This window comes from Oncorhynchus nerka, linkage group LG28 (assembly GCF_034236695.1).
Source record: "Oncorhynchus nerka isolate Pitt River linkage group LG28, Oner_Uvic_2.0, whole genome shotgun sequence".
Taxonomy (NCBI): domain Eukaryota; kingdom Metazoa; phylum Chordata; class Actinopteri; order Salmoniformes; family Salmonidae; genus Oncorhynchus; species Oncorhynchus nerka.
In genome coordinates this window covers 23,822,821-23,848,669 of record NC_088423.1, presented here as the reverse complement: position 1 = coordinate 23,848,669, position 25,849 = coordinate 23,822,821, and the positions used below count along the sequence as shown (strand labels likewise).

General features: G+C 39.3%; 2 protein-coding genes across 5 annotated transcripts in view; both read left to right on the top strand.

Annotated features, from left to right (window-relative positions):
* The first annotated feature begins 321 nt into the window (after nt 1-321).
* Nucleotides 322-9,960, top strand: LOC115113028 (ribonuclease T2-like). Of its 3 annotated transcripts, XM_029640214.2 has the most exons (11): nt 373-420; nt 576-618; nt 1,132-1,215; nt 1,611-1,665; nt 1,805-1,854; nt 1,976-2,033; nt 2,190-2,254; nt 2,365-2,478; nt 2,604-2,649; nt 8,464-8,535; nt 8,781-9,960. In XM_029640214.2, the coding sequence occupies exons 3-11, from the start codon at nt 1,139-1,141 to the stop codon at nt 8,961-8,963; spliced, it is 720 nt and encodes a 239-aa protein (XP_029496074.1). In that variant the 5' UTR covers nt 373-420; nt 576-618; nt 1,132-1,138; the 3' UTR covers nt 8,964-9,960. The 3 variants fall into 3 exon arrangements, with proteins under 3 accessions (XP_029496077.1, XP_029496074.1, XP_064868784.1); XM_029640217.2 differs by lacking the exon at nt 576-618 and having other exon boundaries at nt 322-420; XM_065012712.1 differs by lacking the exon at nt 373-420 and having other exon boundaries at nt 427-618.
* A 1,414-nt stretch (nt 9,961-11,374) lies between these two features.
* LOC115113027 (ribosomal protein S6 kinase alpha-2-like) overlaps nt 11,375-25,849 on the top strand; it is a 54,484-nt gene continuing 40,009 nt past the window's right edge. The window contains exon 1 of one of the 2 annotated variants that reach the window (XM_029640212.2): nt 11,375-11,658. In XM_029640212.2, coding sequence (XP_029496072.1) covers nt 11,500-11,658 — 159 coding nt within the window. In that variant the 5' untranslated portion in view covers nt 11,375-11,499. Of the gene's footprint in view, nt 11,659-21,683; nt 22,291-25,849 lie in introns of those variants that run through there. The other variant, XM_029640213.2, reaches the window with a different exon arrangement.

Sequence of the window (25,849 nt, the reverse complement as noted above, 5' to 3'; positions counted from 1 at the left end):
GGGGGCTACAAAAAATCTGAACAACTCACGAGGGGCTGCAGTTGCACGTGGTTCTGCGTTCCTGCCAATAGCCTGAGGCAATGTCACACAGTTTGTTAGCTTAATGCAAGCATCATTTCTCCATTACTTATCTACAAGGCCTAAATGATACAATAACATAGCCTACTGTCTAAAATAACATTGTAAAACATTTTGCAATGTCTGCCCATTTTTTATAGAAAGATTACAGAGATAAATGCAATTGCGATAAAGATTCAACACATTTGTCTTGTTTTTATTTTTACTGTATGTGGCCCAGTGGAATATCAGCGGATGTGAGCGGTACAGCTGCCTACAGTGCACGTTTCACATGATCTCACGTGACTTACATTTTCTGAGCATGTGACGCCCAGTTCAGCTGTTGCGGGAAACAATTTCACGGTATTGTTGTTGTATGCTTCTACCAGACGTCTAATCGGACGGTTTTTGGCTGTCTCATTTTAAACCATAATAAGTGATACTAGTGGAATCTTCATATTGCTAATCTATCAAATGACATTTGTTTCCTCATCTAAATTGTCCTTCCAACCGTATAGTTGTATATACGAGTTTTTTTTTAACCACAGGAACAAAACAAGGGTAAGAACTTATTGTATCCGTCGTAGGTTACATTTAAATCTTACCCACACAGCCTACGTTTAGCCAGGTGGCAGGCCCAGGTGATACTGGATACCTTGTTTTTGTAAAATAATGTAGTATGTAACCTTTTGTGCAAACTGAAGTTGCGCTCCCCCACATCCACGTCAGGTTTGGTGGTTGGCTACAGAGTTGCGAAACGCGTTCCATTATTTGACTGCGGTGTTGATGGGCGCAAATATAAGTTCAATAGTATTTGACACCAAAATAACAATCACGCCATGCCCAACCATTATATAACTGTTTGTTACACAAGCTATCTATAAACTAAAATATAAATAATTTATATTAGGCTTATAATTATAATTCACCTATAATTATAAGAGTTATACTTCTACTTATAATAGGCTTTATAATTGTAAGAGTTTGCCTACCATCACATATTAGACCAGCTAAAATCAGTTCATCTATGAACCAAAATATACTTCTCCTAATTGTATGTTCTCTGTGTTTCAGTGTAAATATGAAGTCATTGGCATTTGTTGTCCTGCTGTGCCTTGGCTGCTGTCTGATGACTTCCTCATTCGTACTCGAGCCGCCGTAAGTAACTTACGTTACTGGTTATATCTGTCTGGTTAATGTCAGATGCCAACCCTGGCCTCTGCATCAAGCCCTTAACTGTGTCTGTCATTCCAAAGTAAGTAAGTAGCCTTTTTCAAGCCACAAGGGCCCATAGGGCAGCTTGATGTTCAAGTACACAACCTGGACAGGAGGTTACCTCCAATCCATCTCCTTAATATTGAATGGCAAGTAGCGGGATCATGTCCCATTTTTAGAGCTTTGTTTTGACCAGGGAACCTTCCAATCTCAGGGAGGACACTAACCACAAGACCACTGAGCTGGTGTCATTCCATAGTCGGCCTCTATGCGAATTGAAGGCCATTAAGTGAGTGAGGCACTTTGATTATCCTAATATTACACTTAAATTATTTCAGGCATATGTGGAGTAAGCTGATCCTGACTCACCACTGGCCGAGCACATTTTGCAGTGTAAGTTACATTATTGTATGGTTTCATGGCATAATAAACTTAACGTATCATGTGATGATCTGATCGTATGATTGATACGGTGGCCCTAAATTGCCAGATTTGCCAACTTGTATGACAAAATGAACATTTCTATTTACAGATGGAACACTGTCATTCCAAATTTGACTACTGGACTTTGCATGGACTGTGGTAAGGAAGGACTTCCAACAAATTCAGTAGGAAAGTGCATTTTTTTGACTGACCAGATAACATAACATAAACTGTTTTGCATTCTATCTTTGTACACATTTGACCAATGTCTGTCTTACAGGCCAGATAAAGGCCAGGAATGCAATTCATCTTTGCACTTCAATGAAACTCTAATCCAGGTATGTTCTGCTGGGGGAAAAAACATTTAAAATACAAACATTTACAAAAGGCAGATTGAGCTTATTCATGACAAAATATCATTTTGATGGTTAAAGTAAATGTGTTTATATATTATGAAATTAAGATAAATATTTGATAATGAATATGTTTTACAGGACCTACTTCCAGAGATGCAGAAGTGGTGGCCGGATCTTAAAATTCCAGAATCCTCTAGATTCTGGTCTGTTCCAGTTTTCTATTTGTATTAATACTTTACTCCAAGTAATTGTTATATTTTCAGGTAACAATATTTTTCTAAACAAATGTTAGTGTTTGATCTTCTATTTACAGGAAATATGAATGGCAAAAACATGGAACATGTGCTGCAAAAGCGGAGTCCCTAAACAGTCAACACAAATACTTTGGCAAAGCCCTGGAGCTGTATCACAAGTTAGACCTTGATGGGTAAGTGTACTGAATTAACAATAAAGTACCCTCATGAAACATATGGGATAATGTATGGTTTCAATACCCTGAACCCTAATTTATGTTTTCTACTACTTATTTATAAATTCTTTGTATGTTTTCAGGGTGATGAAGAAATGTAACATTGTGCCCTCTGAGACTTACTACACGGTAAGTACATGAAATCAATATTACTACATTACCAAGGATAATTTAATTTTGCAAAGAGTAAATAGTTGCATGTTTAAACTTCAAGCATTTCTGCATCGTATCAAACAACACACTATACTGTGTGTTTTGGGAACACGAACAATTTGAAATGTGTGAGTATGTGAAGTCAACAGTGACTAATTTACAGTAAGTCATTTGACTATTAATAGTAGAGAGAATGATGAAAAGTATCGTCCTTTTACCACGATAACCGATATTCAATAAATAGGATGGATAAAAGGGAATGTCATGCTCAACTGAAGATTCACAGCCATTCCCATGATGTTTCATTATTGTCACAATGTAAGGAATCAACATTTGAAGCACATTTCTTGGACAATTGGTCTTTAGGATAGCAATTTATGAGAAATTAGTGTGGAAAAATGATACTTTTTCATTTCCCCTCTTTGAAACAGTACAGTTGAAGTCAGAAGTTTACATACACTTAAGTTGGAGTAATTAAAACTCGTTTTTTCAACCACTCCAAATTTCTTGTTAACAAACTATAGTTTTCGCAAGTCAGTTAGGACATCTACTTTGTGCATGACACAAGTCATTTTTCCAACAATTGTTTACAGACAGGTTATTTGACTTATAATGCACTGTATCACAATTCCAGTGGGTCAGAAGTTTACATACACTAACTTGACTGTGCCTTTAAACAGCTTGGAAAATTCCAGAAAATGTCATGACTTTAGAAGCTTCTGATAGGCTAATTGACACCATTTGAGTCAATTGGAGGTGTACCTGTGGATGTATTTCATGGCCTACCTTCAAACTCAGTGCCTCTTTGCTTGACATCATGGGAAAATCTAAAGAAATCAACCAAGACCTTTGTAGACCTCCACAAGGCTGGTTCATCCTTGGGAGCAATTTCCAAATGCCTGAAGGTACCACGTTCAGCTGTACAAACAATAGTACGCAAGTATAAACACCATGGGACCACGCAGCCCTCATACCACTCAGGAATGAGACGCGTTCTGTCTCCTAGAGAGGAACATACTTTGGTACGAAAAGTACAAATCAATCACAGAACAGCAGCAGAGGACCTTGTGAAGATGCTGGAGGAAACGGGTACAAAAGTATCTATATCCACAGTAAAACGAGTCCTATATCGACATAACTGCCATAAAAAAGCCAGACTACGGTTTGCAACTGCACATGGGAACAAAGATTGTACTTTTGGAGAAATGTCCTCTGGTCTGATAAAACAAAAATAGAACTGTTTGGCCATAATGACCATCGTTATATTTGGAGGAAAAAGGGGTGAGGCTTGCAAGCCGAAGAACACCATCCCAAATGTGAAGCACAGGGATGGCAGCATCATGTTGTGGGGGTGCTTTGCTGCAAGAGGGACTGGTGCACTTCAGAAAATAGATGGCATCATGAGGGAGGAAATGTATGTGGATATATTGAAGCAACATCTCAAGACGTCAGTCAGGAAGTTAAAGCTTGGTCGCAAATTGGTCTTCCAAATGGACAATGACCCCAAGCATACTTCCAAAGTTGTGGCAAAATGGCTTAAGGACAACAAAGTCAAGGTATTGGAGTGGCCATCACAAAGCCCTGACCTCAATCCCATAGAAAATGTGTGGGCAGAACTGAAAAAGAGTGCGAGCAAAGAGGCCTACAAACCTGACTCAGTTACACCAGCTCTGTCAGGAGGAATGGGCCAAAATTCACCCAACTTATTGTGGGAAGCTTGTGGTAGGCTACCCAAAACGTTTGGCCCAAGTTAAACAATTTAAAGGCAATGCTACCAAATACTAATTGAGTGTGTGTAAACTTCTGACCCACTGGGAATGTGATGAAAGAAATAAAAGCTGAAATAAATCATTCTCTACTATTATTCTGACATTTCACATTCTTAACATGAAGTGGTGATCCTAACTGACCTAAAACAGATAATTTTTACTAAGATTAAATGTCAGGAATTGTGAAACTGAGTTTAAATGTATTTGGCTAAGGTGTATGTAAACCTCCGACTTCAACTGTATATCAGCAGATACTTTCAGAAGACACTGTATTCATACCCCTTTACTTATTCCACATTTTGTTGTGTTACAGCCTGAATCCAAAATGGATTAAATATATATTTTTCTCACCAACAATACCCCATAATGACAACGTGAAAACATGTTTTTAGAAATTTTGGCAAATGTATTGAAAATTAAATACAGAAATATCTCATTTACATAAGTATTCGCACACCTGAGTCAATACTTTGCAGACGCACCTTTGGCAGCGATTACAGCTGTGAGTCCTTCTGGGTAAATCTCTAAGACGGGTGGGGGCTACAAAAAATCTGAACAACTCACGAGGGGCTGCAGTTGCGCGTGGTTCTGCGTACCCACATGTGCATAGTTATTACACAGCTAATGTCCTCAATTTTACACATTTTGCCATGGGGTGGAGATAAGATTTTGTGATTTTATATCTAATTTCATGCAATTCTACTCATTTTGCCATGGGCCTGAATGGAAAATTAGCTATTAATAGTGACATAACAAAAGAAAAACTGCTAATGCACAACCAAATTTTGAAATTGCACCTTGTGTATTGCACCTTCTACTAATCTAACTTGAAACAGTAAGTTGAGACCCTAGCTCTTTATTCTTTTTTTTTTTATGATCCGAGGACCGGCCAGTTGCCCATCCCTGCTCTCAGAGCTTTCCACACCTGGATTTTGCAACATTTGCCCATTTTATTATTTTAAACTCTTCAAGCTCTGTCAAATTAGTTGTTGATCATTGCGATACAACCATTTTAAGGTATTGCTATAGATTTCCAAGTAGATTTAAGTCAAAACTGTAACTGGGCCACTCAGAGATATTTTATTGTCTTCTTGGTCAGCAACTTGTCTTTTAAGTCATTGTCCTGCTGAAAGGTGAATTAATCTCCCAGTGTCTGGTGGAAAGCACACTGAACCAGATTTTTCTTTAGGATTTTGCCTGTGCTTCTTTTTTATCCTGAAAAACTCCCCATTCTAAGATTTACAAGCATACCCATAACATGATGCCGCCACCACTATGCTTGAAAATACGGAGTGTGGTACTCTGTAGTGTGTTGTATTGGATTTGCCCCAAACATAACACTTTGCATTCTGGTCAAAACTTTTTTTGCCACAGCAGTATTATGTGCCTTGTTGCAAACAGGATGTATGTTTTGCAATATTTTTATTCTGTGCAGGCTTCCTTCTTTTCACTCGGTCAAATAGATTTGATTTTTTAGATTTATATAACGCTTTTGTACCAACTGAGGTACTCAAAGGACTTTACATAGTATATGGAGACCATTTTTGTGCCACAGCGCTCACCACCCATCAGGTGAGGAGTGATTTGCCAATTAGAAATTAGGTGGAATGGGGCTAGGTTGGGAATTTAGCCAAGACACCAGGGTTAACACCCCTACTCTTAAGATAAGTGACATTTCTAATGACCAGAGTGTCAGGACAACCATTTAACATCCCATCCTTTTTACCATTTTTGAATTTACTACAAACACTTACATCAAACATCCAAATTATATTTATTGACAATAAGAAAACATATCCTTTTAAAATACATATTTACAGATGTAGAAACCTGAGGCAGGGACAAGTCACTGGTTTATATTGCCCATCTTGAAATACCAGTAAAATACATTTATCATGTAATATCATTAGAAATAGGCCTAGAACAAGTCTGATGTTTATACAGTCCATCATAACAGGCTAGACCAACTAATCAATCAGTTCTTCAATGCAATGCTAACCTGTGGAGATCAGGACCGGTATCCACAAAGCATCAGAGTAGGAGTGCTGATCTAGGACCATTTCCACTCGGATATGTTTGTGGATACGGACCCAGAGATCCACAGCTGTAGTTCTGAGGGGTAAAAGTAAATACAAAGTCCCCTTGCTATCGACACGTTATACTGACACAATGTTAAAAACGGGAAACATTAACATATGATTAAAAGGTACACATACAGACCATGTATGTATTAAACTAGCCTGCAAATTGATAAAATAAATTCAACAAGAATTTTGAATATAAATGATTCCCTGTTTGGTTTTAGTATGCTGCCATTGCCCTGAAATTGAGAGGTCTCGCGATCAGGTTTAAAAATTAACGGTGTGATCAAGGTGTGCTGGAAAAGAGCTTCAGATAGTGGACAGTCCGTGTCCACTAACAATTGCTAGTGAATCCTCTGACATCTTCAAAGACTGCTGTACTATAGTCGGTGTTACAGACAACTTTACCATACATCAATGGTTTTGGTAATAGCCCGAAACAAACAAAGAACAGGGAAAATATGAAAGGAAAGGGTTGAGGCCTCATCTGCATGGTTTTTAAGGGGAAAGTCCTAGTTGAAATACCTCACTGGCCTGCCTGTATGGTTAGTATTGTGGAGTAACTACAGTGTTGTTGATCCATCCTCATTTTTTTTCTATGACAGCCATTAATCTTTAAGCGTCTAAGCCGGTGCGGTCCATTATTATAATTTTTTAATGAAACGTTGAAGTTGGCCTTACTGCTATTAGTCCATAGAAACACATTGAATAACAACTTCATACATAGTACAAAAATAAACATCTATACAGAAGTTTGTTCTGAAGTGTCTGTCCTATATCTGAGCGATAAAGATCAGAAACTATTAATTTTTTTTTTTATACATGTATTTAACCCCTTATTTTAGGCATTAAACTAATCTCCATATATATACTGCCATTTATTTTTGAAATTGGTACCTGGCTACCTTCAGACTAGTTTTGTGAGGCTTGTCGGTGTCCTAGAGCAAAACAACTGACATGTATGTGTTAGTGAGAGAATCACCTTTCTATATTATTGTGTAGCCCAAACTGTGCTGGGCTGTACACACCGATGCTGGCAGATCGGCAATACCGATTTCAGACAAGTCCTGTGACACTTGTGGGGGTCGTAGAGCAAAACCTTTCAGTCGCTACATACGTCGTGACAAGACCAATTTTCGGGATGTCTCATGGTCTGACAAACACCACCTTTCACCGCCAATGTGGAACAGGATCCGGTAGATTGAAACGCAGCCCATGAAAAAAAAAAGATCTCTAGTTTAAACTGACGGATTAAAAAAAATATATAATTCTAATTAGATTTCCACGGGGGTGTGGACATCGACTCTAGGGGGTTTTAAACTCAGTAACTGTTTTAAAGTCACCATTGGCCTCATGGTGAAATTCCTGAGCGGTTTCCTTCCTCTCCAGCAACTGAGTTAGGAAGGACACCTGTATCTTTGTAGTGACTGGGTGCATTGATACACCATCCAAAGTGTAATTAATATGCTCCAAGGGATATTTATTGTCTGCTTTTTTTTACCCATCTACCAATGGGTGAACTTCTTTGTGAGGCATTGGAAAACCTCACTGGTCTTTGTGGTTGAATCTGTGTTGGAAATTCACTGCTTGACTGAGGGACCTTACAGATAATTGTATTTGTGGGGTACAGAGATGAGGTAGTCATTCAAAAATCATGCTACACACTATTATTATACAGAGTCCATGCAATGTATTATTTGACATGTTAAGCAAATTATTACTCCTGAACTTATGGCTAGTCATAGCAAGAGTTGAATACTTATTGACTGAAGACATTTCAGCTTTTTATTTTTTATTTGTTTGTAAAAAATAAAAATGTAATCCATTTTAAATTCAGGCAACAAAATGTGGAAAAATTCGGACCCCGAAAACCCATGTCGTTCAGGTTCTAATAGCATGTGATGAGTACTCATGGTAAAATTGATTATGTCTGTTTTTAGTTTGACCTCATTGAAGGAAACATTCTCAACTTCTACAATGTGAAACCAAAGATTCAGTGTATTCATCCAAAGGTATCATGTTTTTTATATTTTGTCTTTGGGTAAAATGCAAACTTAAGCACAACTAGTCAATGGATATGCTAAAGGTTTTCTTTGAAAATGTATAGGATAACAAGAATTGCGTACCATTTTCTATTTAGAATACATTTCTCTAATCATTCTACATGAAGAATAGTCATTGCACACCACTTAAAGATAAAATCATGAATCCTAACCCTAAATATAGAATGTATCATTAAGTTATTTATTGTTTACAGGAAGGGAAGGTGCAAATCTTGGGGCAGATCGAGATCTGCTTCAACTCAGACTTTCAACTGGACGACTGTGAGCATTCTGAGACAGACACAGTGAACCTCAATGTTAAGGGTGCAGGGTTTAGTGTGTGTGACCATGCCACACCGGTCTACTACCCTCCCCTGAAGGGGAAACTGTCAGTGTAGTGGCTAGTGCGGTATGGTCACGCATCCCTTTATAATCAGTGTCATATCTCACATGGAACATAGATACAGGAAGGTTCCACTTGGTGTGAGTTCGCACATAAATCTATCTGAAAAACCCTAACAGTTTTTAATTGAATGTGTCTACTGCTATTTGGAACTGTTTTCTGGCATTCAAACTTAAAATTTTACTGCTTGATTCTTGGAAACAGGGTGGTCATGTTGTAACTCAAGGAACAAATCAGCTTTTTTTGTTTATATAAATATATATATATAATACTTTGCAAATCATAATAAAATGTACATAAATAAGAAGTTCCCCACAGAGCATCTTAGATGTGGCAGAGAAAGAGGGGAATATATGACACCAGGTATCGTAGCCTAGTGGCTGATGCTACATGTGATCGCCAGTCATGTAGTATGCAGTGCATTATATCCTGTAGAGGGGGGGGTGTCCATGTTTGAGCCTGTCGATGTATAATGTGAGTTTGTGGAATGTAACACTAATGCCACCTGTAATATAGGATGACATTTGTTTTCAAGGGATTTGTGAGTCATTTTAAATTGGCCTTAGTTTGTTTAAAGTATGGTCCTACATTTTGTTAAACATAACATTTAAAGTTTGATGCACAGTTTATGAAGAGGTCTGATGACTGCATTCATTAATTTTGTCTTTCAATATGTTTTTCATTTTATTTTGTTGTAAACTGTGTTGAGTAATTATGGTAAGAATGTGAGTGGTGGTGGTTAAAATGCATAAGTTATGGAGATGGCATTACTAAAGTCAAGATTTTCTGCGCACAGTTTAACAAGGCTATCATGATCATGATTTAACCAGATACAGGTATTATATCTAACAATGTCATTTCTGCTGTTTAGTTAGTTTGATTTCATTGAATTGTGGGATAAGCTTTGGTTTTTAAATGGTGGCCTTATTTTGGTAGGTTCCAATCCTCTGTCATGTTTATGTACAATTCATTAAAGTAATTTTTCTATTGCAGCAGTTTTTATGTACTATTTACCCTGGAATTAGATTTTTAGTGAATCCAGTTAACATGCATAAGTATGCACATTCAACTAAATGCCACAAGAGGTCAGAAAACCTCAACACAACGCCAATGGCCAAAAGAGGCAGTCCCTGTCTAACACTGTGTGGCATTGTTCAGTCTAACAAATTACACATTTTAAAGAAATGTTATATCCACAAAAGGGATACAATTATATAAAACTCCATGTCCAGGAACGCTGATGATTTTGACTTAAAATCCTGTATTTGTATTCTAACCCTCTTAATTTTAACATCATGTCAACTGCAGATGTATAGCCAGATGTATATTAGAACAAAGATGATGATTACTCATGAGCAATTTTTAAGATATAAAAAAAGTAAAGCTATTTACTATAGTGTTCACGAGTGGTAGAATAGCAATGCTGGTGATGTATACGCTAGTTGTATCCTACAGGCATGCCATTGATCTATCCTCATGACACCTTGTGTGTAAGAGATTTATAGGCTGTTGGAGTACATGGAACATTGTGCTTTTTAGACCTCATGTAAGGCATGTCAGCACACTGAAGAGATTTGTCTGTTGGTGACCGGTGGTAAGTAAAGCTTGTTTTTGCAACAAGTATTTTACATTTCATATAAAAGGGTTTTATCAAAAATATGACAAATGTGTATCTGTCCTGGGAATGTTGAAATATTACGTTGCACAATATCTTGTCTACTTATATTTCAGCATAGTTTAATATTCCCCTTGTGAACTGCATTTGAATCCCTGTCCCCAAAATAAGAGTTAAAATGTTGTATTATGGGCCTTGGCTGTCGGTATAATGGATATTATGTGTGGTGCAATCAGTTTTATGTAAGCTGTCATCGTAGGATAAGAGGAAAGAGGTTATAGTGTCAATGAAATCTCATTTGTCAAGAACAGGCAGAACCAAATAGTTGTAGGGAGGCAACAGTTGCCTCAGTGGGTATTACACACATACACACAGTGAGATCCATGCACTACTCTTAATGTGGTTATTGAAGCTTATCAGTGAGTGAAGTAGTCAGGTTGATTCTTCTTGACTAAAATAACTCTGGCTCGCAGCCATTCCGAGGGCTGAACAATGGCTCGGCTACATCACTACTTCCTAATTGGTGACAAGGCCCATTAGACATGCATTTCACTCTTCTTCCCTCCCTCTCCTTTTGAAGAGAGTTAAGTGTCTTATGTCCTCAAGTCAACAGAGACAGCATGGGATAGTCACTGCACACAAGAGCACTCGTGGCCTTATACCTCAGCTCCTCTATAGCCAGGGTAGATGCCTCTTTGTGGAGGTTGTAAGTCAGGTCCAGCCAACTGGCTTTTAAGCAGTGTGAATTAATAGGACCTGGTCCCAGATATAATGGTTATGGCTGAGAGCAATTCTGGATGCCCTTGAAAGCAACCATTTTGTCATTCACTCATATCTGTGGTAGAGGAGAGCAGAGATCATGTGTTGGCCCTTCTTCCTGTAAGGGTGACGGGGCCGAAAAGAAAGTAACTTCACCATGAGTCATCGCCAGTACTCCCTGACTGGAGTGAGCGGGAATGTAAGGCTGAGTTTGGATTTGGCATGTGCAGACATGGAGACGTTGTCTATCGACAGTGCCTTCGCCTCGTTAACCGAAGATGAGGGTCCTTATGAAGAGCTCCTGAATATAGCGCAGGTTAGTATGCTAAAGCAGTATCTGTGTTTTACATGTTCAGTATCTGATATCCTTCATTATAACTTCCTGTAGTATAGCAGTAAGAATAGCCAGTGGATACAGAGGACACATACTGGAAAGGGGGATACCTAGTCAGTTGTACAACTGAATGCATTCAACTGAAATGTGTCTTCTGCATTTAACCCAACCCCTCTGAATCAGAGAGCTGCGCTGTAGTGAGAGTATCCAGCTATCTTATGTGTTGATCTCTAAAATGCTTCAATAGAAGGGAGGAGTTTGGAAGACATACAAATAACTATGATATACTGGCTAACTCAGGAATACATGAGTTGTTAGCAATACAACAGAGGCAATGCATGCAGAGTTCCTGTATATTCCATTCAGTGCCTGTGTAGTTCTCAAAACCACAAAGCCTAGAAATACATTCATTCTCGGTGCTCAGTCTGTCCTCCAGAATGTAGTTAAAGGCGGGTAATCATTCAGTGATGCACAGGTCAGGGACAATAAGAGAGATCTGCAGATTTTCAAACAAAGGCATTTTATGGTAGTAAGTTGGTTAAATCTATCATTGCTACTCACCTATGCGGTGATTAGAATTGTGTAGTTATATGTTAGGCCACTGTGTTCTTGGGGACCTTCAATGCTGGAGAAATGTTTTGGTACTCTTCTCCAGATCTGTGCCTCAACACAATCCTCTCTCGGAGCTCTACAGACAATTCCTTCGACCTCATGGCTTGGTTTTTGCTCTGACATGCACTGTCAACTGTGGGACCTTAAATAGACAGTGTGCCTTTCCAAATCATGTCCAATCCATTGTATTTGCCACAGGTGGATTCCAATTGAGTTGTAGAAACATCTCAAGGATGATCAATTGAAACCGGATGCACCTAAGCTCAATTTCGAGTCTCATAGCAAAGGGTCTGAATACTTAAGTTAATAAGGGATTTCTGTTTATTTTTAATACATTTTCAAAAATGTCTAAACCTGTTTTCGCTTTGTCGTTATGGGGTATTGTGTGTAGTTTGATGGGGAAAAACTATTTAATCCATTTGAGACTTTAACGTAACAATGTGGAAAAAAATACAAAGGGTCTGAATACTTTCTGAATGCACTGTATGCATCAGTCATCTAAGGAATCACAACTTTTCAAGGAAATGAATAAATCCACAATAAGATCATGTCAACTGCAGATGTCTACCTCTATCAAGGAACAGTCATGATCAGGTATTTTAATACTACTTAGTTAAGTGTAAAAACCTCTGCAGGGATACTTAAAAACCTTTACCTGCAGTCACATAACCAAAGCGCCCTCTAGTGGCCTCATGGATGGAATATTAATATATTAAATAATTTCATAATTAATCAAACAAATTTAAACCTCCGAAAAGCCTGTGTTTCTATGTCAAACGATTTTGTAATAGATGCTGTTTTGAACATGTGCATCTGCACAGGTGAGTTGACAGCAGACAAGGAGACATATCTTTTCACAGCAGACCTATAAACACCACCAGGTTTACCACTCTGCCCTGTGACTCTCCAGAGAGGGGAGAGAACAGGAGACAGACATGAAGACCATACAGATGTGTGGCTGACAGTCTGGGTCCTAATGGATTGATCTCTATATGAATCACAACACACCTGGCTTTGGGCAAGATAACTCTAATCAGCCACAGGTCAGACCTGGCTGCAAGTCAGATACTTCTCCACTTCGGTATCTCTGCCTTCAAGCCCTCTATAGCTTGTATGTTCCTGCCTAACTATAGTTCTTCCAGCCATTTAGACACAACAAAGCAAAGCAGTCCCTCCCTAAGCAAGGGTTTGGACTGCACTGACAACCATGCCATTTCTCATTAATGTACATTATGATATTTGAGGGGTAATGTGGAATGGACAGTTTTTCAGGAGGATGTTTTGCTGACGTGAAATACATTACTTTTTCACATGATTGAGCATGAACAATGGCCCAAATTACGTGCTCAGTGAATCTATTCCTGTACCTTCCTAAAAAAGATCAATGTTTTCCATATTGTGTCGAGACACATTTATTTTAATTAATCTCTATCAAGAAACAGTATTATGATCAGGTATTTTAATACTACTTAGGTAAGTGTAAAAACCTCTGTAGTGATATCCTGCAGTAGAATAACCAAAGCTCCCTCGTGGATGGAATATTCATATTTTTCATAATTAATCAAACAAATATAAACCTCAAAATCCTATGTCAAACAGTTTTGTAATATTTCAGTCGTCTGATAAAGTGTAATATTGGGACGCAAACTCAACTGAATGCCTTTCAACTCTATATCTGACATGGTACAGGTGTCTTTGTTTTTTAAAACCCAGAACCATGTGTGTGTGAGGTGTATACTATTATTTCAAAGTAGTTAAGAGCTTGTAAGTCAGCATTTCACTGTAAGGTCTACTACACCTGTTGTATTCGGCGCATGTGACAAATACAATTTGATTTGTTTGACTACCAAGAAACACTCTGTGCGACCCTGATTTAGCCCACTGCTAAAGGTTAAGGAGTGCAGTAATATGGATACACTACTACAAGCCTTGCATTTCATAGAAGTGAATTTATTGTATGACTTGAACATAAATGTAAGGTTCTGATATACTGTATGAAATATCTGCTTTAGACATATCATAAGCTTATACCTGCAGGGTAAGGTTCAGATCTACCACTGTATTCAGACAGTTATTAATTTTCAGCTCCATGGGGACCAGTGCAGTGTGAGAGGTTTACATAATCTGCTTGAAAGATCTCTCGAAATTAGCTCATTTCATTGTGCTAATTGGCTTTTTTATTGGTCTGTAATAATATAGATATGTTCATTTCAGTGGTGGTTGGTGCTATTTAAGAGGATGGAGGACGATAATTGTTTTTATGAGCATGGCCTTATTTCTATTACAGCATATTGGATGACTGTCATTCATATTCCATTCACTCAGTTCAATGTAATATCAATAGGTTTAGGCTACTACATAATACTCAAATTTTCCCTATTCCCATCATGAGGTTACTACAACCTTACGTTGTAAACTTTCATTTATAGATATGTGCACACAGGTTGAGAGGAAGATTTGAGGTGACAGTGACACATGGACAGACAGTGACACATTCAATACTGCCTTGCCCACTCTTGCCCCCGTTTCATTCCGTTTGCTTCAGTTTTAAGAAATGTTTTTCAACAGAATCAGCTGAATGAATGCACCCCTGATCACAAGCAAACAGTTCACTTTCATAGCCACATACTAAACAGCTTGTGTGTTCCTTCTCGCATCTACACGCTCTCCTCCTCACCCTTTCCCTTTGTTTGTGAACTTCAATGTTCACCAGTCAACATAGCTAATAGAACTAACGCGTTAGTAAACCCGCTACAATCATGCAGTACAGTGTAGTAAGCAGTTTAGCATTTACACCGACGGCCCCGGTGGCAATACATTTGTGAAACCAAAAGCTTACCTTGACTTGGAAGAGTTCCAGTGTTGGATAGTCATATTCAACTAGCTAACATAGCATCCCTCTGTTTGAGCCATGTATTTGAGTCGAAAAAACGATATACCTGCATTTGCTAGCTAAGTAAGTGAAAGTGAAAAAAAAAACGAAATATAGCTCTCTCTCTCCCTCTCTCTTGTTCCTCCTTCACTTTAGAATAAATGAATTTGTTCAAAACTTTTCAGCTATGATCTTTTTCTCTCTTTAAGTCAACTACTCACCACATTTTATGCAGCGCTAGCTAGCAGTAGCTTATGCTTTCAGTACTAGATTCCTTTTCTGATCCTTTGATTGGGTGGTCAACATGTCAGTTCATGCTGCAAGAGCTTTGATAGGTTGGAGGATACCCACCGGAAGTTGTCATAATTACTGTGTAAGTATATGAAAGGGGGTGAGAACCATGAACCTCCTAGGTTTTGTATTGGAGTTAATGTACTCAGAGGAGGACGGAAGCTAGCTGTCCTCCAACAACACAATAGTGGTACCCTACAGAGTGCTGTTGAGGCTACAGTGGACCTTCATTGCAAAACAATGTAATTTAGCAAATTACACTGAACAAAATATAAATGCAACATGTAAAGTGTTGGTACCATGTTTCATGAGCTGAAATAAAAGATCCCAGAAATGTTCCACATGCTAATGTGGATCCGAATAAACCGAAAGGTTACTAGTTTGAATTCCTGAGCCGACTAGGTGAAAAATATGTCTATGCCCTTGAGCAAGGCACTCAACCATAATTGTGCCAGGGTTGCTTGCTGTTGATAATGCCAGGCCCTGGCCGTGACCCCACTCGGATGGAGTCTCAGGGAAAAGTGTGCAAAAACAAAATCTGTATTAATACACACTTGTACATGTGAAATAGGAAAAATATAAGCACACACCAAATAATAATTATTATTATTATGGACTGTACTTGCCTTTTGAAATGTGCTCAATATGTCAATGTAAGTAGTTAGTTCTGCACAACACCAGTAGGTTCTATGAGGAAATATTTGCATGATTACTCCCACCTTCCATCTGTGTTCTCAGAGTGGGATCATGTCCAGTACAATTATGTTCAGTCCATATGACTGTTATACAAACTGAAGTGATGACTGATTTTTTTTCACATCCTGTGGATCTAAAATAAAGAAATTGCATATAGACATGTCTTATACATATTGAACAGATTCTAAGGACATTATTGCAACTAGGAAATACTTTAATGGGGGAACAGCTCTGTATCATGAATCCCAGTCAGATATAAGAAACCTGATGGTTCAATCCCTTCCAGGTAAATTACTGTATGGAAAGCGGGTATGTCAAGAAAGACACGGTAAAGCTTTTTGAATGAAATCCTCTCTGATGTTTGTTTTGAGAAACAGACCGCAACACTTTTGCTCTACGGTTGCTCCAAAGGGGAACATTTTTAGGTGCTTATATCCACTAAAGCATGCACTTTGAAGTCTTGACATTATCATTGAAAAGTAGGGTGTTGACTTTTTAAAGTGGGTTTACATGTCAAATCCTGACATTCTTTTGAAGTCACACCAATAAGGAATATATTCACAGCAATGACTCTTCAAAGATATGAAAGATTGGTTTTGAGACCTTTATTATCTTTGTCAGACAGTACTCCATGAAATTCCAATCTAAAGTGTGTCTTTGGCTTTTTCTAGGTATGATATTTTGTGCCATTACCGCATTTGTGGATGACTCGTTATCTCGTTGTTTGTAGTATTTCACAGATATTAACATATGGACAGATTCTCGCAGAATCACTCAGATGTTTCTGTTTTTTATTTGCAAATATAAAACCCACCAGGGTGTAAATTTATTTGTCACTCTTCATAGACAACAGGTGTAGACTAACCGTGAAATGCTTTTTACGGGTCCTTTTCCAACAATGCAGAGTTAAAGATAATAAATACAATTGAAAAAAATAGAAATAGTGACAGTGAATAACAAACAAAAATAAGTAGTAAAATAAGATGGCCATATATAGGGAGTAGAAAATAACATGCTATATACAGGGAGTACCAGTACCGTGTTGATATGCAGGGGTATGAGGTAATTGAGGTAGCTATGTACTGAACATGTAGGTAAGGGTAAAATAAGTATCGGCAGCGTGTGTTTGGGTGTCAGTGTAAGTATGTGTGACTGAGTCCAGTGTGTGTGTGTCCATAGCCAGTGCAAGAGAGTTAGTTAAAGGGTCAATGCAGGTAGTACGGGAAGCCAGTTGATTAGCTATTTAGCAGTCTTGTTTAGGAATTTAAAACCCACCAGGGTGTAATAAATTGCAGTCTGTCCCACATGCCTTGTGTTGTCCAAAGGAATGAGGTATTATGGAAATGTTCACATTTACTGAAGATTCACCACATACAGTGTATGCAGGCCTTTTAACGACTATAAAAGTACTCTTCTGCTTTAAACAAACAACTGTAGAGGCTTCTGGAAAATAGTGACACATTTGTCCCAATTATGCTTTTCACAAGATTTGGTGAAAATATCATTATCCTTAACTTACAGGTGTATGAAAAGTTGTTTATGCCCCCTGACAACGTCTGGTCTGGTGTCCTGTCCTCCCCCCATAGCCTCTGGATCAGGCTTAGATCAGACGATGACCTGGTGAGTCTGGGACTGGGTCATTGCTAATTATAAGCTTGTTATTCTTAGAGGCATTGTCCCCTTTGTGAGAACAGAAGCAAGCGTCCCTATAGGGCTGGTAACAACTGTTACCACTGTTTGATTGTACTGGTACAAGTGCAATCTATTCCCAACAGTCCCTGACATAAGCTATGTCTGGATGTTCATATACTGTAAGTATGCTCTGATGAATGTGGAACATTTGAGTGTGAAAAAAAATCTGATCCACTGCAATGGGTATTTCTCACCTCACTACCTCTAAGCTGCACATGCAGAAGGATAAAAAATATGTTATATCTGAAGGTTTCAATGTGGCTCTGCAACATCAGATTTGTACATTTGTAACAAAGCATTGGCTTAGGTACCACTTTAACCAGTTACAAAGATACTTTCACTGTATTGTAGGCCTAATACGTCATTGCATAAACTAGCTAAGTGTGTGCATCATTTCATTAACAATCTCTACACAGTAAACCAATTCAAAGTTGTTTATGTATTTGTAGCTGTGCTGTGACGACCCTCTACAGTATAGACAGAGGTCATGGGGTTAGATGGTAGGCCTAATGGAGTTCTCCTCATAATGGCTCCCATATTGATAAACTAATGTACATTATATAATGAGCTACTCCTAAGAGGTCGTTAGGATTCTCAATGCACACTAGCAAGATTGATTGTACATTTCAATTGAGTACATGGGTTATACATTTCAAATTAGTGATTTACCGGCATTCTAATTTTGTAAAGGTTGTTTGCATTTGATCTTAATCATCTTCCTGGGGACAGTTCAAAAATAAAAAAGTTTTTATTTTTTAACCTTTATTTAACCAGGAAGGGCTCATTGAGATTAAAATCTCTTTTTCAAGAGCGCCCTGGCCAAGATAGGCAGCACCAAGTCATTACAAAAACATTAGACAGACAACATGAAAAACTACAAGTAATCTAGTAAAAACCATTGAATTCACAAGAGTATAAAACAGCAAATTAAAAACATTGACAGGTCAGGGAATCAGCCTCAAAATCCTTCATCAGTGATTTAAAAATACCAATCGGGACAAGTTCTTCCAGTTTAAAAGTATTGTGTAAGGTGTTCCAAGACGATGGCGCAGAGTACATAAAAGCTCTTTTACCAAATTCAGTTCGGACATTTGGAACAGTTAGCAGGATAAAGTCCAGCGAACGAAGAGAGTACCCACCACACTTCTCAACAATAAAAATGCACAAATAAAAAGGTGGTAAACCCAAAATGGCTTTGTAAATAAAAGTATACCAGTGACTGAGCCTACGAGTGACTAGAGAAGGCCAGCCAACCCTGGTATACAAAGTACAGTGGTGCGTAAGGGTTTTGCAGTTTAAAATAAATCTCAAAGTGCCATGGTAAAGAGTGTCAATTGATCACAATCACTGATCAGAAGCATTCATGTATAAAATATCCCCATAGTCTAGTAAAGGCATAAATGTAGCTGATACTAGCCTCCTTCTGGCTTCAAAAGAAAAACAGGCCTTATTCCTAAAATGAAATCCCAATTTCACCTTCAATTTTTTTGTAAATTGTTGAATATGCAATTTAAAAGAGAGGCTGTCATCAATTAAAATTCTTAGATATGTATATGAGGTTACAACCTCAATCTCCTTGCCCTGACAAGTAGTAATAGGTGAAAGGTTCAGAGGTCTATTTCTTGCATTAGAAAACACCATTAGTTTACTGGGTTGGGGGAGGGTTGTCTAACTTTATTTATTTCTTTTTGCTTTGGGGCAGTTGTGTTTCTTTTTATTGGGCACCGTGGAGGGTAGTGTGTTTTTTCCCAGGTTAACAGTCACTGATTTGCAGGGTTTACTCTATATAATTTCCTCATCTATCCTGTATCTATCCTGCCCTCTGTCCACCATTCTTAGTGACAATAGTAGTAGGAGGATAATTTGTCCAGATTTGCAATAGGCTAGCTATCAATCATACCACACATACAAGCATTCAAAGCTGCATCAATGTTCAATATGAATCCACAAGAACAAATAGGAATAGTTTGATAGGTAGCGGGGAGGCCAGGTGCATCATTGTGCATGAAAGAACAGTCAAGACATGAGACATTCAGCTCAAAAAGCTCCCCTATTGATCTTGTTTAGGGACAATACAATTATCCCACCTAGACTAGCCGACAATACCACAATGCTATGAATAATTGCATTATTGTTTTCAAGTGAGAAGGCTCTTCCTCCTCCAATCTGGGCGGATATTCCTCGCACACCTAACACCTAACGCTTCAATATAGCCTAAATATTTGTCATTTAACTTTTAAAATGTATTACCTTTTATATGTAGCATAAACACAACCAGTCACAATATTTTAATATTATTAGGCTACTGCAAAAGTCTGATGTAGGCATGGGCACGTTCATCCAAAATATAATTCCAGCACCCTCAAAATGGCTTTGACATTAACCAGGTTTCCATCCAACCTTTATGTGAGTAACGTACATTTTGGATAAAGAAATGTCACAACATCATGGGAAAGCATGCAATTTCTTACAGATTAAATAAATTATGATTAACTTCACAGGGTGGTGAAAGTCCACGGTGATGAGCTTGATGCTCCTTTCAATAAATTTCGAGGGTCTTATTCTGGTGACATGATGATCAATGCTTGACTGCCGTTTGACAATAAAACATTCTCGCACCTTTTGTCCATAATAATCTCATCATGTACGCTATACCCGCACTGTATCTATGCGCTGTTGACTAGAGCGCATGTGCAAATACCAGAGTGGGCACATTCACTATACCTAAGCAACATTATCAGTACCTGGGAATTTAACCGCAAAAGTCATTTTTATGCGCACTACGTATTTACACACATACTCGATTTGACGGAAAATGTGCATATTGTTTTTCTACAGATTTTAGAATGTTGGCATGAAAATATTTTGCCAGTTGGATGGAAACCTAGCTATAGACACAGTTAATATGCACGGCAAGTGTTCTAGTCCAGTGTAACTTTGATTATGACTTCACATCATGGTTCACCAGCAGCCTCAAACATCTCAAGAATAAACTACATATCAGCCAAAACAAGCTTGTAAGAATTGTACTTAAACTCCCCCTCATAGCATCTGAAGGTCGAGCATTTGATCCAGATAGGCTGGCTATCTGTGGAAAAAATGAGTAGTATTAATTACACTTGGTCTGGTCTACATAATTATCACAGACTCAGTCCCCTAGCTTCTGTCCAACTATTTTTCATTTGTTAGAGATGTCCACCAGTATAAAACCATAGCCAGATTCTCTAAAATGCACTGTTTTAAATAAGAGTATGTGGTAAGAACATTTTTATATACTGGTGCTGTTGAGTGGAAACTACCACAGCAACTCAAACCCATACCAACCATAACAACTTATGAAACGAATGTCAAAAGCTGGTTAATGTGTGAACAGTATAACGTTTCTATCGTTTCTATGTGTCTGTATCCATGTAATTGTATATGTATTTATGTTTAAAAAAAATAGGACATCAGTGGAAATAATTCCCTCACTTTATTGTACAATTAGTTGGATATATTTTATAGAATTATAAATATGGCATCAATGTTTAAAATCTGATTTCCTCTTAGCTGATCCTTGTCTGAAGCAGACACCTAATCAGCCGACACTCCAACCTTAATTTATTCTGAGGGTGGGAGGATGTACATGTTTGGGCTACCTGTGTAAACACAGCCTTAAAAACACCACAACATTCACCTGTGATCCATGCATCCCTAACATGCCTGACGACAGATGAGACGTCTCGTAATTTCACTGGGCTTCATACCAACATTGCATGCTGCTCTCTGAGTCTGTGTCCACCCTTCTTGATATCTACATGAGGTAGGGGTGTATCATGAACATGTGGATTAGTTGCTCTCTGTTGTCAGAGAAGGGGGAGTTCTGTACTTCCAACGGTGAGAGTCCTGTTTGATTGGGCGCGAAAAGAAGAAGCTGAATGTTGGGGAGGAGGGGAGCCCTCGCTTGCTTCACATTGCATGACTGCACCGTGCTGATTCAGCGGGACAAAAGGGATAGCGGCGGGTGCTGAGGACCGTAATCGCCAGAATCACTGCTGCTTGGATGGCACTGTCAAATCAAATCAAATCGTATTGGTCACATACACGTGTTTAGCAGATGTTATTGCGGATGTAGCGAAATACTTGTGCATATCAAAGCATTGCGCTGTAGCAAGGACGGACGGACACTGCAGTGGTGTCAACAGTGACCAAATCGCTGGTTTTCCTGGTGGTTGTTTATCTGCCATATAGGAAGTGGATTAGAAGAGAGTGGCTGGGAGGAAACTAAATCCCTCTCTATTGTTGTGTACTGATCTGGATTTAGGTGTTGAGCAAAGACAAACTGACAATGCAGATCTGAAGCGGGGCACACAATGGACACGAACATGCAGAAATTTACAGTTAGGAGATGGTTTTCCGTCTACCTTCAGAAGAAGTCACGGTCCAAAAACTCGAACCTCTGCAGATTAGAGGTAAGTGTATTGTTGTTTACTGCCCAACTACTTTGTGGCTGTATGTGCCATAACGCAGAATACTTGTTTGCTAAAGGTGTGATTCAGCTGCCACTGACTGCTGTCACTCAATGATGTTGTGGTAGGCTGTTGTGGTACCTTGTGTCGGTCTTGTTTGTTACCCGATATTAGGCTACACTTGCCAGTACAATTTCCGCATTTTGACAAGCTTTGTAGACTACCATTGCACAACATTTTCATTAAAAATCATGTTTAATTCTGTCTAGCATGGTATTACACGCACACACAAAAAAACAATTCAACTAATGGTGTAATCAACGATAATCTGTGCGTTTGAGTGGAATTGAAAAGGTAAATATTTTTTTGCTAATGTGTTGTTTACACAACAAACTGCTAGAAGTTAGCTGAATTTGAATAAACTTGAGTAAAATTACAAATTCATGTTTGCTCAAATCATATTTCCCAGAATGCTCTTTTGCAGATTGATTTTCAGAACTGTTTGTTTCCTTACCTGTGTTTTTGCTTCTCATTCGATTGGTTGATTTGATCTTATGCTATACAAAAATAAATAACATACTTTTACTAAAGGGTAAACCCATTTGAATTCATTCACATTTTGGCAGCACCCCCCCACTTTTTTTAACGAAACCTTCCTTACATATTTGCCCATTGTGCTCAAAGTGACTTTTTGGATCTGAAAACCAAAACATTCAAGAGATATATAAAGTGCTCAAATTTGGCCCCTTTTTTATACCCACACCATGACATATCCATGTATTCAACCACTGGAAAAGATAAATGGTTGAGACTGATATCAAATCAACGTTTATTTGTCATGTGCGCCTGTGTAGACCGCATGTGTAGACCTTACAGTGAAATGTTCACTTACAGGCCCTAACCAACAGTGCAATTGTAAGTAAAAAAAATAGGTATTAGGTGAACAATATATAAGTAAAGAAATAAAAACAACTGTAAAAAGACAGTGAAAATAAAAGTAGCGAGGCTATATACAGGCACCAGTTAGTCGGGCTAATTGAGACAATATGTACATGTAGGTATAGTTAAAGTGACTATGCATATATGATAAACAGAGAATAGCAGCAGCGTAAAAGAGGGGTTGGCGGGACACAGTGCATATAGTTTGGGTAGCCAATGTGCGGATGTTAAACAGAGAGTAGCAGCAGCGTAAAGAGGGTTTGGTGGGGGAGGCACACAATGCAAATAGTCCAGTTAGCCATTTGATTACCTGTTCAGGAGTCTTCTGGCTTGGGGTAAAAGCTGTTGAGAAGCCTTTTGGTCATAGACTTGGCGCTCCGATACTTCTTGCCCTGCGGTAGCAGAGGGAACAGTTTATGGCTGGGGTCTTTGACAATTTTTAGGGCCTTCCTCTGACACCGCCTGGTGTAGTGGTCCTGGATGGTAGGCAGTTTAGCCCCAGTGATGTACTGGGCCATACGCACTACCCTCTGTAGTGCTTGTGGGCAGAGGCCAAGCAGTTGCCATACCAATCAGGATGCTCTCGATGTTGCAGCTGTAGAACCTTTTCAGGATCTGAGGACCCATGCCAAATCCTTTTAGTTCCTGAGGGGGAATAGGCTTTGTCGTGCCCTCTTCACGACTGTCTTGGTGTGCTTGGAACATTCTAGTTTGTTGGTGATGTGGACACTAAGAAACTTGAAGCTGTCAACCTGCTCAACTACAGCCCCGTCGATGAGAATGGGGGCATGCTCGGTCCTCCTTTTCCTGTAGTCCACAATCATCTCCTTAGTCTTGGTTACGTTTAGGGATAGGTTTTTATTCTGGCACCACCCGAACAGGTCTCTGACCTCCTCCCTATAGGCTGTCTTGTTGTTGTTGGTGATCAGGCCTACCACTGTTGTGTCGTCTGCAAACTTAATGATGGTGTTGAAGTCGTGCCTGGCCACACAGTCATGGGTGAACAGGGAGTACATGAGGAGACTGAGCACGCACCCCTGAGGGGCTCCAGTGTTGAGGATCAGCATGGCGGATGTGTTGCTACCTTCCCACACCACCTGGGGGCGGCCCGTCAGGAAGTCCAGGATCCAGTTGCAGAGGGAGGTGTATAGTCTCAGGATCCTTAGCTTAGTGATGAGCTTTGAGGGCACAATGGCGTTGAACGCTGAGCTGTAGTCAATGAATAGCATTCTCACGTAGGGGTTCCTTTTGTCCAGGTGGGAAAGGGTAGTGTGGAGTGCAATTGAAATTGCATCATCTGTGGATCTGTTTGGCGGTATGCAAGTTGGAGTGGGTCTAGGAGTTCTGGGATAATGGTGTTAATGTGAGCCTTTTACCAACCTTTCAAAGCACTTCATGGCTACGGACGTGAGTGCTATGGGTCTGTAGTCATTTAGGCAGGTTACCTTTGTGTTCTTGGGCACAGGGACTATGTTGGTCTGCTTGAAACATGTTGGTATTTCAGACTCAATCAGGGACATTTTGAAAATGTCAGTGAAGACACCTGCCAGTTGGTCAGCACATGCCCGGAGCACACATCCTGGTAATCCGTCTGGTCCCGCGGCCTTGTGAATGTTGACCTGTTTAAAGGTCTTACTCACATCGGCTATGGAGAGTGTGTTCACACAGTCGTCCGGAACAGCTGATGCTCTCATACATGCCTCAGTGTTGATTGCCTCGAAGCAAGCATAAAAGGGATTTAGCTTGACTGGTAGGCTCGTGTCACTGGGCAGCTCTCAGCTGTGCTTCCATTTGTAGCCTGTAGTAGTTTGCAGGCCCTGCCACATAAGACGAGCGTCGGAGCCAGTGTAGTACGATTCAATCTTAGTCCTGTATAGGCGCTTTGCCTGTTTGATGGTTCATCTTGGGGCATAGCAGGATTTCTTATAAGCTTCCGGGTTAGTGTCCCACACCTTGAAAGCGGCGGCTCTACCCTTTAGCTTAGTGTGAATGTTGCCTGTAATCAATGGCTTCCGTGCCTGTAATCCATGGTTGGGGTATGCACATACAGTAACTGTGGGGACGACATCCTCGATGCACTTATTGAAAAAGCCATTGACTGATGTGGTGTACTCAATGCCATCGGAAGAATCCCGGAACATATTCCAGTCTGTGCTAGCAAAAAAGTCCTGTAGTTTAGCATCTGTTTCATCTGACCACTTTTTTTATGGACAGAGTCACTGGTGCTTCCTGCTTTATTTTTTGCTTGTAAGCAGGAATTGGGAGGATAGCATTGTGGTCAGATTTGAGAAATGGAGGGAGAGGGAGAGCTTTGTATGCGACTCTGTGTATGGAGTACAGGTGATCTATATTTTTTCTCCCACGGGTTGTGCATTTAAAACGCTGATAGAAATGAGTTACGACTGATTTAAGTTTCCCTGCATTAAAGTACCTGGCCACTAGGAGCGCCGCCTCTGGGTGAACGGTTTCCTGTTTGCTTATTTCCTTATACAGCTGACTGAGTGCGGTCTTAGTGCCAGTATCTATCTGTGGTCGTAAATAAAAAGCCACAAAAAATATAGGTAACTCTCTTGGCAAATAGTGCGGTCTACAGCTTATCATGAAATACTCTACTTCAGGCGAG